At 38.7% G+C, this 13272-nt stretch overlaps 1 protein-coding gene across 1 annotated transcript in view; it reads left to right on the forward strand.

Moving 5' to 3' along the window:
* Nucleotides 1–13272, forward strand: part of fam135b (family with sequence similarity 135 member B) — a 58461-nt gene that overhangs the window by 7354 nt on the left and 37835 nt on the right. Inside the window, exons 3-4 of the mRNA XM_026155682.1 lie at nucleotides 3295–3374; nucleotides 11627–11766. Coding sequence (XP_026011467.1) covers nucleotides 3295–3374; nucleotides 11627–11766 — 220 coding nt within the window. The remainder of the gene's footprint in view (nucleotides 1–3294; nucleotides 3375–11626; nucleotides 11767–13272) is intronic.

The following is a 13272-nucleotide window of genomic DNA, read 5'->3' on the forward strand; positions in this document are numbered from 1 at the left end:
GTTTTAAAAACACAGGTGCATTTTCTTATTCAGTATTCTGTCCTTTCTGCAATTTAGCCTTTTAATAAAAACAATTCAGCTTGTTGAAAACTATTCATGGAACACTGCTATTTATACATCTCTGCCATAGCACATGAGTAAGAAGTGATCACTAAATTGACCTATTTTCTTTCCAAAAAAACACCTTTTTGATTTTCTTTATTGTGACATCTTCTCTATCGAGCGCTGTCATTAACACACTGATGACATAATCAAGTTCACAGCCATGCTTTGGTCTCAGCTTGCTAATGATGTGAAGGTTTTACCCAAATCTGCTTTGGGTCACAATGATTCAATGTAAATGATACATTTTTAACACAAAAAGACTGTTTATCATTTCAAATGAACCCTATTTGAGATATTTTCTAATACTTTTACCTAATTAATAACCCTCTGTCAATAATTCTTTAATAGTATAAGAATATTTGTGCAATCGATGGGCGACTTTGTGTAGCTTTAATGTTATTTTCTCATTAAGTTAATGGAAAGCACGTTAGAATCTGAAAACAAAGACTCTAATCAGTTTCAATAAACAGGATTACTGCAATACGTTGGTTTAAACAAGAGCTGCAAAGTTAGCCAAATTAGCCAAAGCTTTCTGTATTAGGCTCCAGGTGAATTTCACAATGCCAAAACTGCACATACCTTAAATCAGTTTCCCTGGATCTTCTTGTTAATAAAAAAATGTAGTTACAAAGATCTGTAACTGCATTTTTCAGTTGCTGAAATTTCAGCAAGTCAAACTATAAGTGGCAAATATCTTAAATGAGTTTATCACATTAATATAAATACATGGTACAATGCACAGTTATGTTCCAGAAATGGTTTGGCTAACACATACATTACCTCCAAACCATTTATTTAATTGTTTTAATCGTTAATTGTCCTAGCAACGTCTGCTCCAAGTGTTTAACTACAAAACAAGTGGGCCTAGTGAACACAGTAAAATGAACAGACAATTTTATGCAATTTTTAAGTACCATTTTCTTGTCACTTCCACTATACTAACATGCAAACTGAATGTTAATTAGCCAGATATTAGCGTGGGCAGCATGATGGCGTGGTGTTTAGCACTGTTGCCTCATAGAAGAAGGGCCTGAGTTTGATTCCACCAAGTGTCCAGGGCCTTTCTGTGTGGAGTTTGTATGGATGGTTAGGAAGAGGCTAGAAAATATGATATTTAACATCTTTTGAATTTAAGTGGCTTTAGTTGAAGAATAGTTTTACAAACAACTGCAAAGTTAAATGAAAGATGGGCTTAAGAACATTTCTGTCAAGAAAATATTTTGTGGGAATGGGAATTGAAAGCCAATACTAAGGATATAAAAAACTAAAACCTTTATTAAGGTCAAAGAGCACCAACGAGACAAAAATACAGACAAAGTACAAGGAATGCATGTCTGAAACAATAAAACAGGAAATAACTAAACAGGGAAACACCTCACACAGAGACAGGACTTGACACAGGAGAGAAAGCCAAGGGTCTTATGGAGAAACTGTTATCAAAGCTAGAAACTAAAAGGAAACTAAGGGCACAGAATATATACCTATAAAGTTATAAGTATAGGTATATACTATATATATACCTATAATAATAATAATAATAATACATTTTATTTGAGGGCGCCTTTCAGAAACCCAAGGTCACCTTACAAAAAACACAATTAATAAAAGGAACAATAGTCATAAAATACATAAAATAAGTTAAAATTACAAAACAGAGCGTGACAACAGATAAAATCAGCATTAAAGCGAATAAGCCAGTTTAAACAGATGTGTTTTGAGCTGTGTCTTAAATACGGAGAGGGAGTCAATATTTCTTAGTGCAGGAGGAAGAGAGTTCCAGAGCCGAGGAGCAGAGCGACTGAAAGCTCTGTTCCCCATAGTGATAAGGCGTGAGGACAGAACAGTAAGATGAATAGCAGATGATGATCTGAGAGTGCGGGAAACAGTGGTGATATGGAGCAGGTCACACAAATATGAAGGAGCAGATTTATGGATACACTTGTATGCAAGAAGTAAGATTTTAAAATTTATCCTGGCTTCTATGGGCAACCAGTGAAGCTGCTGAAGAACTGGGGTAATATGAGCACTTAACGGAGTGCAAGTTATGACCCGAGCTGCAGAATTTTGAAGAAGTTGGAGTTTATGAAGGGACCTTTTAGGGAGACCAAATAGGAGGGAATTACAGTAATCAATACGGGATGTAATAAGACTATGGACAAGGATGGCAGCAGCATGGGGAGTAAGGAAGGGACGGAGTCGGTGAATATTACGTAAATGGAAGTAAGCAGACCGTGTTATGTAATTAATGTGAGACTGGAATGAAAGAGTATTATCAAGTATGACACCCAAACTCTTAACCTGAGGGGAGGGAAGGGTGGGAGAATTTTCAACGTTAATGGAAAAGCTGTGGGATTTGGTTAAGATAGATGGTGTACCAACAAGTAAAACTTCAGTTTTATTACTGTTAAGTTTGAGGAAATTGGAGGAGAACCAGGATCTAATCTCAATAAGACAGTCTGAGAGGGAGGTAGGTGGGAGGGATGAATTGGGTTTAGAAGAAAGGTAGAGCTGGGTGTCATCGGCATAACAGTGAAAATTTATATTATATTTTCGGAATATATAACCAAGAGGAAGCATATAAATAATGAATAAAAGAGGCCCCAATACTGAACCCTGGGGCACACCAGCAGAAACAGGATAGAGAGCTGAAGAATGGGATTTAAGTTGGATAAACTGAGTGCGGTCTGAGAGATAGGAGGTAAACCAGGTAAGTGGGGTATGACTAATACCAATGGAAGCTAACCGGTTCAGGAGAATATTGTGAGAAATGGTATCAAACGCTGCACTAAGATCAAGAAGGATGAGAATGGTATAGGTATATATATACTATATATACCTATACATAGTATATATATACCTATACTATGACTGAGACAGAGAAACTCTTGAATCAAAAGAAACAAACCCTGAGAAACAATTCAACTGTAATACCAATAAAGTGGATCTAAAGCACTGGATAAATAATACTAAGGAAATGGATAAAGATAAAAAATAAAAATAAAACCAATAAACATACAAAGAGTACAAACAGAGACAGTAAATCGAAAGTAATTTAAAATAAACATACAAAAAATTGTTAAAACCTAAAGTTGTGTTGATACCTTTCACCTACTCACAGACTGCAGAGGGTGAAGTTAAGCAGTGCTGCTTCGTTAAGCGTGACTGTTCTGTTTTTATCCACCACCTCAGGTTCTACCAGATACGAGCAGGGCTGAAGGTCTCACCTCGAGTGCCCCACAGGGTCATAGCAACAACACAAGACAATGCAGGTAAGACAGACGATGTTTACTTCCTCACACTCTGAGAAACACACACATCAACTTTACCACTCGTTCTGGTGTGTGGAGGAACTCTTAATTTGCTGTGTTGTGTTCAGTAATCTGTTTGTGTAGTTTTGTTAAATAGATGGTGGAGCACATGTCTGAATACTTTAGTTTGACACTGGGTACTAGACCATGGTTATTGTTTTTTTGCCTCATGTTTGGCCATTTTACTGGTGCTTTTTCATGGTCAATTTCCGTCACATTTTAATTCCTTCATTGTCCCTTTCTGGCCATTTAGTGTCTCTCAGCAGTTAGTTGGCATCACCCTTTAGTCGTTGTGCTTTCATATATAGTGTTGTTCTCTGTGTGTCGTTTGTGACTACAAAGGTTGTTCTGTGTTGCTTCACCATTGTTCTCTTTTTGAATATTTTTACAACCATGTTTGGCTGTTTTGTGGTCATTTCTGATCGATCTTTTCATACAGTTTTGGATCTTTTTAAACTTGTTTGAATGACTTTCTAACAGTTAAAGGTAAATTGCATTGAGAAACAGCACACAGACTCCAAATTTACCTGCATTAATAAATTACCAGACATGATAAAATTAGACCAAATAAACCTTTGAGTTAACACACTTTGTTTTTTGAAAAAGATTGAATATTGAATATAGTTAATATTTCATGAAAAATATTAGCTAAATAAGATTCTGTACACTGCAGTCATTTCTACGTGGCCTGGCTGTGAACACCTGTAGTATTGTAGTACCAGAGTCTTTTAAGCTGATCAGTTGAAACTCTTCAAATAAACAAAGAGTTTAAGTGAAGGTTTAGAACGCATCATAGCAAAAAACAGCACTAGTGAAGGTTACTAATGATCTCAGTAATGGTCTCAGATTTGAGTCAATTTGTAAAAAACACTTTACTTCAGCATCTGTCTGATAGATTCTAATTTGTCCCGGTAAACAAAGAGTTTTCCTCGCACACAAAATAAGTCATAAAAATCTATCTCAGCCCCGCCCGCCGGGCAATCATATAGCCCGATGGGCGGGGCTGAGATAGATTTCGGTCGCCCGACCCGAGATATCGCTAGCCCCGGGCTAGAGATTTTGCGAGCCCTGCCCAGTGGTGACTAGTGAAACATGTAGCATTAGATTACATTTCAGTAACATGCAAGTAAGAAAAAGTAGATGTCACCCTTCAAATCAAGTCACTTAGATGTTTCTTGGTTTCACAATTCTTCTAAGATTTTCAAATCAGACATGTATAAATTGGATACAAAGGACAAGATTTGAACCTTGCAGGGATATAAGAGGTTAATCAAATCTCTAAACTAGTCTTCATTCATCTGCACATCTGTCTATGAGTGATCCTGAAAGAATAATTGATGCAGTTGTTCTAAACTTCTAAGCTGGAACATTCAAATTCTTCGTCCTCAAAGCACTCTGAAAAGCCTCTAAGTGACCCCAAATGCTGCAGCATGAATGATAGAAGGGACTAGAAGGAAAGCTAATATTTCTTACATACCTCTTTATTTGCTCCTGTTAAATCCAGAATTGAGCTTAAATGTATTCTTCTAGCATATAATTCAAGTTTCCAAAAGTAGAATGGGAGGTCCCTGTGAAGCTAGCTCCCAGTTTGGGTTCAGAAGACAGACGCCTTCTCTACTTTTATGATTAGGTCTCCAATTTTCCTGTTTAAAGCTTACTGTTGAGGCTGGTTCTGGAAATCCTGAACCATTAAGCTGCTGTAGGCTTCGTATGATGCATCGACTACTGTCACTCACGTACTTTGACTCCCCTTGCATTTATATGCTGCTATTGCATGCCCTCCTTTTTCTCTTCTTTTGCCCCTTACTCTCTAGTCAGCTGAAGACCCCTGAGCCTGCCTGATGTCTCTTCCTATTAAAAGCAGTTTTTCTCCCTACCATTAGGGACTGTCTCAACATGTGGTCCTCTATCTTTACCTAAGAATTTAAACCACCTTAAATTGGCACCATATTAAAAAATTGAATATAAAATTTTGATGTCTATATTTAAAAAAGTATCAATTAAAGATGTGACTGTTTTCTTAACGTAGAGCTGTCAACAGATGACAGATGATAATTTTAATAATAGTAATAATACTAATAATAATAATAATAATAATAATAATAATAATGACAATAGGAAAATAAAACAACCAACAATTTGACTGCTGAGTACTCAGATTTGTCTCCAAATGCACTGTAATTTCTCACTGCTATTGTGGATAAAAGACAGAAATTTACAAAAGGTTACAGTAAACAGTAAGTAGTCCCACCACTGTGCCAGCTATCCAGGATCTGTAGAGAGTGAGAGCGCTGTCTGGGAATTTTATGGCCCTGTCTTACCGATGTGATTTAGGATTTAAAAACTGAGTGATTCATCCTGCAGAATATCTGGCATCTAAAATAGCTTAGAAACATTTCAAACAATAACTCTTAAACGTTTAATAAAATTTTATTGGATTTCCAGTTATTGAGGGAAAGTCTTTAGTCTTGGCTGAAAAGGGCAAAGCCGGCTTAAAGCTGCACTGTGCTGCATAATAGAAAAACTCATCTTATGGAGAATGTCCATGTATTGAAAAAGCTCTTTAAATTTCTAAAATACATTTGTTTCCTACTTAATTAGAAAAAAAAGTGTAAACAATCACCAAAAAATACACTGTAGTGAAAGTTTTGTGAACATTGAATGCTTCATTCCTATACAAATATACAATTACTTTCAGGTTCCTCAAAGATCATGAAATATTCTTCTTCTGTTGCGTCCATATTTGTATTCATAGGTTGTGACTGAAGGCTTCCAAACCTACCTAACTGTCAAAATGTGGATCTGTGGCGTTGCAGAAAGCTGTTTCACTGCCAATCCTGATTCTCAATATTGGCTATTTTTAGCCTATCATGACTGGAGCAGTGTGTGTATGTGTGCGTGTGTGTGTACACCAGCTGTACTTGTGACAGTGCAGCCTACTGTTTTCACTAGGATGTTTTAGATTGTGAGGGCATTTTGGTCTTTTGGAGCAGGATATTAGTCTCAGGCATGTAGCTGTTGTCAGTGTTCTCACTGCTATAGAGGACAGCACCACCAGCAACACCAAACCGTCCATGCGTGCGTGATTGTAAAGATGATGTGTGAGTGTTTTCACCTAAAACACAGTGACAGGAGGCACGGGGTTTTTGATTAAGAAGAATTTCTTGCTCCCTCATTACTGCTGGTTCCAAGTAGCCACTATAATGTCAAGTTGAATAGAAATGAAGAATAGCGGTTTGTCTATTTTTAGGGCTGCTGAATCCTGGAGGATCAGCTTTTTTACATGTTGTAAAGAAAGAGGTAGATCATTTTCCAGACAGGGGAGGCTTCAGTTTTGTTACTTTAGCTCAGATTAGCTGACACAAATATATTTAATAATGTAACTCATTTTTAGAGGTGCCTAATGGTGCTTACTATTCAGTCTTTTCACCTAAAAGCTGCTTAAGTATTGACAGTTTGTGTCTTGACAGAATGCTACCTGTTTACACAACTGTAGGCCCACACATTATCCCAAACTACAGGTGACTGTAGATGCTTGAGCTCATGATTTGTTTTAAACATGTAACTTTCCTCAAATTCACAAATTGCGTTTTTTATAAAATACTTCTTCATATACAGTAAGAAAAACTCCAGCATGCTAAGCTAGTCTAGTCTAAGCTAGTCTAAGGTCGCGCCATAGCATTTCAGTCAGGCTGATGTCTAGACTTTCACATTTGTGTTTGGTTTCATTATCTTGTTTCATAACCTAATTCGGGCCAAGCTTTAGTTGTCAGACAGATGGCGTCTCGTTGACTCTAGAATACTTTGATATATGCTCATGTTTGTGAGTTCATGGTTGACTCAAGGTTTCCAGATCCCGTGGCTGCAAAACAAGTTAAAATAATTATCCCTCCACCATCATGCTTGACAGCTGGCATGGGCTGTTTTGTTGATATACTGTGTTTAATGCAGCTTTGCAAAACCTAAGCCATTCAGTCCTGTTTTGTTTTTTAGAGAGAAGAGACTTTCTCTGGGCAATATTCTTTTATATAAGCAATATTTTATATATTTATACTATCATGAGCTTTAACGTCTGACACTAACTGAGCTCTGTGGAGTCTGGAATGCAGCTCTTAGGTTTTTTGCAGTTTCTCTGAGAATTTTATGGTCTGATCTTGGGGTGTATTTGCTGGGTCATCTGCTCCGTGAACAATTTTTCCATTGTGTTAATGCTCACCTGAACGCTACAGAGCAGCAAACGGCCAAAACCTTTGCTTTAATAGTTGGCGTGACACTTTCTGATGATCAAATAATCAAATACATTTGATTAGCACTTGATGTAGATTGGTATAGTGCATTTTTGATGCACTAATATCTAAGCTGCTGACTACACTGCAATGTTTCACCAGCCATTAGCATATGTAGACAGCAAGAAACACTGCAGCTACGTATATTACAGTGAAGATCTTGCATGCATATTGTAATTGGAAGGCTGCGGCCCTCCCCTCTCCTCTGCAGCTCTTTCCACAAGGTCATGCACTGAGCCTGCATACCTCACAGACTGAATCATAAACATAAAGCTGCCATTCTGGCCACAGATAGAACAATTACATTCATCATACAATTCCCTTACTGTGTCCTCTTTGAAAGCGTGTGCTTGACATTTCAATTGTCTGTGCCCTTCAGAAAAAAAATGAATTACTTGTGAAGGATCGTGCCACACACTCAGCTGAAGGATTTAATGACTGTGATTCATGCGCAGTAAGATTAGGATTTTCAAGTCAGAATGTTAACTGGGAGAACTGGAGTGTTGTTTACGGTGCACCGGCTAAGATGCCCTTTCTTATTAATATCATGAGGAGCAAATCTGTGTGGCGAGTTCTGTGTGCTTTACTGATAGGCAGAACACGAACACACACACACACACACACACACACACACACACACACACACACACACACACACACACACACACACACACACACACAGCAGATGCAGAGCAGAGGCTGTAAGCTGATTATTTCCAGCACAGAAGCACTGTGGCTAAAGCTGAAGGGCGTTTCAGCAGGTTTTAATGTGCAGGATGTGTTAACAGTCCAGTACCTGTGAGAAGCACAGTACACCAGAAGAGTGTCAGAACCGAGTGATTTCTGATGGCATGTGAATATGTAGTTAGTTTGATGATGCTAGGTAATTTTGTGTCAGGTAGGTTTAGCTTCTTACAAATTTCTGGACGACTAGTCCAGAAAAAAGACAAAGAAACTGGTCAAAACTGGGAGTAAAAAACCAAGATGTTTATGGCACGGTGGAACAGTGGTCAACACTGCTGCTTACAGCTACCAGATTCTGTCAATGAACATGTGGGTCAGCTTGAGCCTTCCTGTTGACATGTTTTGAACTGCCTGTGTGAGTTTTAAAGGCTCCTTCAGTTAACATGTGCCACCCTCTCATCGATATTGATTCAATCAAAAATATTATCATTTTACTTTCAAATAAGAACACTTTCATTTTGAGATGTTGTCGGCCTGAGTAAAAAAAATACCTTGGGATTGATGATGCTTAATATTTCCTTAAGAATAGGCATCCATCCATTCACTACAGCCTATCCTTTTCAGGGTCGTGGGGGCGGGCGCTGGAGCCTATCCCAGCTGTCATAGGGTCGCCAGTCTGTCGCAGGGCTAACATATAGACATAGACAATATTTACATTTAAAATAAGTAATCAGAAGTGTTATTATAGTAGATTATGATATTACTATTTTTTATCAATTAGCGTTAGATACCAGCAAAATTACAGTTTAATATATTTATATTGTAAGTCTTAAATTATATGTATGTATATATATATATATATAATATATATTATATCTATAATATATGGTGTGTGAGTGTGTTCTACCGAATGTGTAAGAAAATGCAACTTTTAAAATTTTTTATATACTATATTTAAAGGTCTTTTCTTCTACAGCCTCATGTGACTGCCATGACAAATAGCTTACAGCCAATTTAGTGCCAGTTCTGTATAAACAAACTATAAACAATACAGTGTTACACCGATTATCAGTTTCCATCTTAACTGATCTTCAATCTTATGAAAGAAGGGTTCATAATATTGTTATATTGCATTTTACGGGTGGTTTAGTGTTTTTTCCACCTCAAGTGTGCACAGCACTGCTAGATGTGTCAAAGCTGTTATTTCAGTTAAGCTGCGTTCTTATCAAGGCCTTATCACTGAAAGTCCCTCGACACGTATTGTAACATTTAATCAAGTCTGTAGAACAAACAGGCATTGAAAGGGAAGTATAATATCTGTGAGCGTGTGAGAGTAGCCACTGCAGCAGGTGCAGTTTGTTGATTTAGTGATTCTGGCCACATGAAGGGAGAAATCCAGCGTTTGTGAAGCACGGAGGGTCCCGAGGGAAACGATGAGTCCTTCACAGGTCAAATAGACACAGAGGATAATTTATGTTAATGACAGCACACGGTGTCGAGTTTCTAATCTGCTTATGTGTCTTGAAACAGAAGCTTGAAACCTACACAAAAACAAAATAAAAACAAGAACATCAAAGTCACATTCATGCAACTGTAAGGAGACCGTGCTAACACCGCGCAACAACTCCTACCCCAGAAAGTACATCCCCAGAGGGATTACGCTGTCTGTGCCACACATCCACCAAGCCTTTGACAGCACTCGTGCTTCCACACATCCGTCACCCTGGCTGGGGCTGCTTGATGCTGCAAGTAGTGACAGCATTATCGGGAGGAGGCCTGCAGAGAGAGGGAGAGTAAGACCGAGACAGAAAAGAGCACAACCTCAGCAGGGGATTTCAAAGACCTCTCACGGCTCACAGCTGGACAGCAGCTCTGCAGTGCTGCCAGGGAAAAATGCGCTAGTAGCACACAGTAAACAGCCACCGCGTCGCACACCAAAGTGCTGCGACGTGGACGATGATGGCAGTTGAAACAATGGGCTGCCTCTGAGATCGTGTGAGTTTTGGGGGCAAATGTGTGACCTAAGTTTTGCACATAAAATCCAATTTATTAGTTTTTCCTTGTGCTTGAAAACATATGTGAATTTAAAGGTACTACTGGCTCTGCATTCCCACACCAAGAAGTTTAAAGGACTTTAAAGTTTATCAGTTGAACTTGATGTGAGCAACATCGATAGACCTAAATATGAAAAACAGCCCACAGCTGTTCGCTTTGCCTTGCTTTAGTTAAACAAGCCTAGAGACAAGCGGTAACTTTGCTAAGAAAAACTTCAGAGTAGTTTCTGGAGGTTGTTGGCTGGCCCTGGGCGAAATTGACTGCTGCACCAACAGCCTCACTGTGATTGCTTTGGTTGCTAACAGACTGCCACGATTGCCCATAGTTTGCATGGGAAACATGTGCCATTTGTCCATGGATTAATGAAATGGGGAATGTTCACCTTTCAAAGTAAATGTTGTTCCTTACTGCTGAAACCAACAGCTTTTACACTGACACTGAACATTCTCTGTTTCCTGTTTGCATCACAATTTTTCAGGTGTTTCGAGGTAGCTGCAAATAAAAGCTGACAGATCACCCAATGTTGCAGTCAACCCGAGTCAGTCTGCCCTCACCTGTGACTCTGGTTCTATTCTACAATATGTATTCTGATATAACAGAGCGTTGCCAGGTACATGTGGGATTTTGCAATTAAATTGCCATCATGCAGCAACTACTTCGCTATTTGTGGAAGAACTTCTGAATTGAACTGATCAATACAACTGCAGGAAGGTTTTTTCTCTAGCATCCGCAGCCAGTGTGAATACAGGTTTAGAGGGAACCTACTCATAGATTTTTTTTTTGTTAACAGTGTGCGCTGACCTGCTTTCTGAACCAGCCTAAGTGGTCACATGAAGAACTGCAGTTTTTTATGTTTCCATTTTGCTGCTTGATTTCTTTTTTTTCAGCGTTCTTGGCCCAAAACTCATTTACAGATTTTATCACTTGGTTCTAGAGCTAAACGTAGATGCTTGCCTCTGAGTGCCTGTAAATATGTGCAAATGTCCTCACAAACCTGTTGATGCTGTGCAAAGATAAAGTGATGTTTTGTTTGTTTGTAGTCATGACAGAGAGCTCTGAGAAAGCTCCTGTTATCAGTTAAACATTGGTGTTTAATGCTTGTTTTAGTCTATCGGATCTATGTCTTATCATATGTGGATACTAATTGCACTTGCTGTCACTGTGCTGTGCTTTTGCGTCCCACATTAGGAGAGTGCAGCTTCAGCTCTGCGGGGGTTTACGACGGCACCGTGTTCAGCCGGATATTTCAGATCCTGTACAGAAACGAGGAGATTGCGGTGAATGACTGTATGATCTTCAAAGTCCACCTGCTATTGGACGGAGAACGGGTGAGTCATGCCGGTGACATTTTCTGCACACACAGAGACAAATATCCAGTTTGAAAGGGGGGGGGGGGGGGATTGATTGCCATTTGCTCGCTTTTTTATTTATTCCATAGCAACTTGTAGCTTTACAGCATATTAAATGGCCCGTAATTAATGGATTTCATCATTCTCTGTTCCCTTCTGCACTTGTTGTTTTTATCATCTGACACAAACAATACTCCTTGTTCAGAACACACACATTCGTTCCACTTAATCACAGCAGATATTTTACACAACAGGGAATAAAAGATAAAAAACCACAGTGTTATATATTTTGCAGTCTGAACACCTGCAAAATATATAGTCTATCTGTCTATAGCAGTATAGATTTAAAGCAGGGGTGTTGGAGCCGTTCTATTTCTTTGGCCAAAGACAGCTCAATTTGCAAAGATGTACTTTCTGGAAACATTGACTTGTAAGGTTTGTCTAACAGAGCTTAAGATGTCTAAAGCATCATTGACTGTAGAATGAAAATAGGGCAGCAACCTCCTTGCGATTAGGAACAATCGATGGGCGCCCAGTGGTTGCATTAAATTGTTTTGCTGTTGGGAACCAATTGTAAGTAATTGTCAGTGCGCAACACCCTCACCTGACGATTGCACAGGCCACCTGGCAGGAGGCAACCTATCTCCAAACAGTTGCAGTCCGACTCAGACTAACTGCGGTCCCGCTCATCCAGATGAAGGCGAAGGTTTGCAAATAAAGCAGACGGATTGCCGATATGTTGCTTTCAATCGGACTCAGTCTTGTCAGTGACACGTAGGTAGGGACTCGACTCAACTTATATAAACTGTTTGCATTCTGATTATAGATTCCTGTTGAAAAGCAAGATTGCCGGGCAGCTATAGCAAATTGAAATTAAAGTGTCGTCATGCAGCAGAGGAATTTCTGAATTTCTACTTCAGATCTATGAACTGTGGCTGAAATGGAAGTAGTTGTGTATGAAGACAGCAACAGATTTGTGATTTTTGCAGACTGATCACAGTTACAGCTGCCATATTCTTAGAAGTTTGCACTGATGTTCTTGGTAAACATTTCATGTGATGGCTATAACAGGGATAAAAATGCATTTAAATAAACAAAGCTTATAAGTTAATGTAGCTCTAATCTTTGAAACTACTGGTCAGTCTGATGGCTCGCCCTTTGGTGCCGTTAGCTAATTTTCTGAGGCTACCAGTGTAGCCCGGATACTTGGATAGACGTTAAAGGAAATCCAGTTCAGAACTTCCTCTTAAATGTTTATGAACCCAGAAAATGTAATAAAGCTTATTGAAAGCTAAGTTGACCTCAGACACAGCAACTGTTTTTGCGATTGCATTGGTCATATTAAATTAACTATTAAATGGCTGCTAATTGGTTAGCTACATGCATGAACTGTTCCAGAAAGAGTTAGTGGTAAGTAACAGATTTTTTTAAATGGGCACTGATTTTATTTTGGAGTAGGTCTGAAGTGGAACTTTTCAACTTTTT

Source organism: Astatotilapia calliptera, chromosome 22 (genome assembly GCF_900246225.1).
Source record: "Astatotilapia calliptera chromosome 22, fAstCal1.2, whole genome shotgun sequence".
In the NCBI taxonomy this organism is placed as follows: domain Eukaryota; kingdom Metazoa; phylum Chordata; class Actinopteri; order Cichliformes; family Cichlidae; genus Astatotilapia; species Astatotilapia calliptera.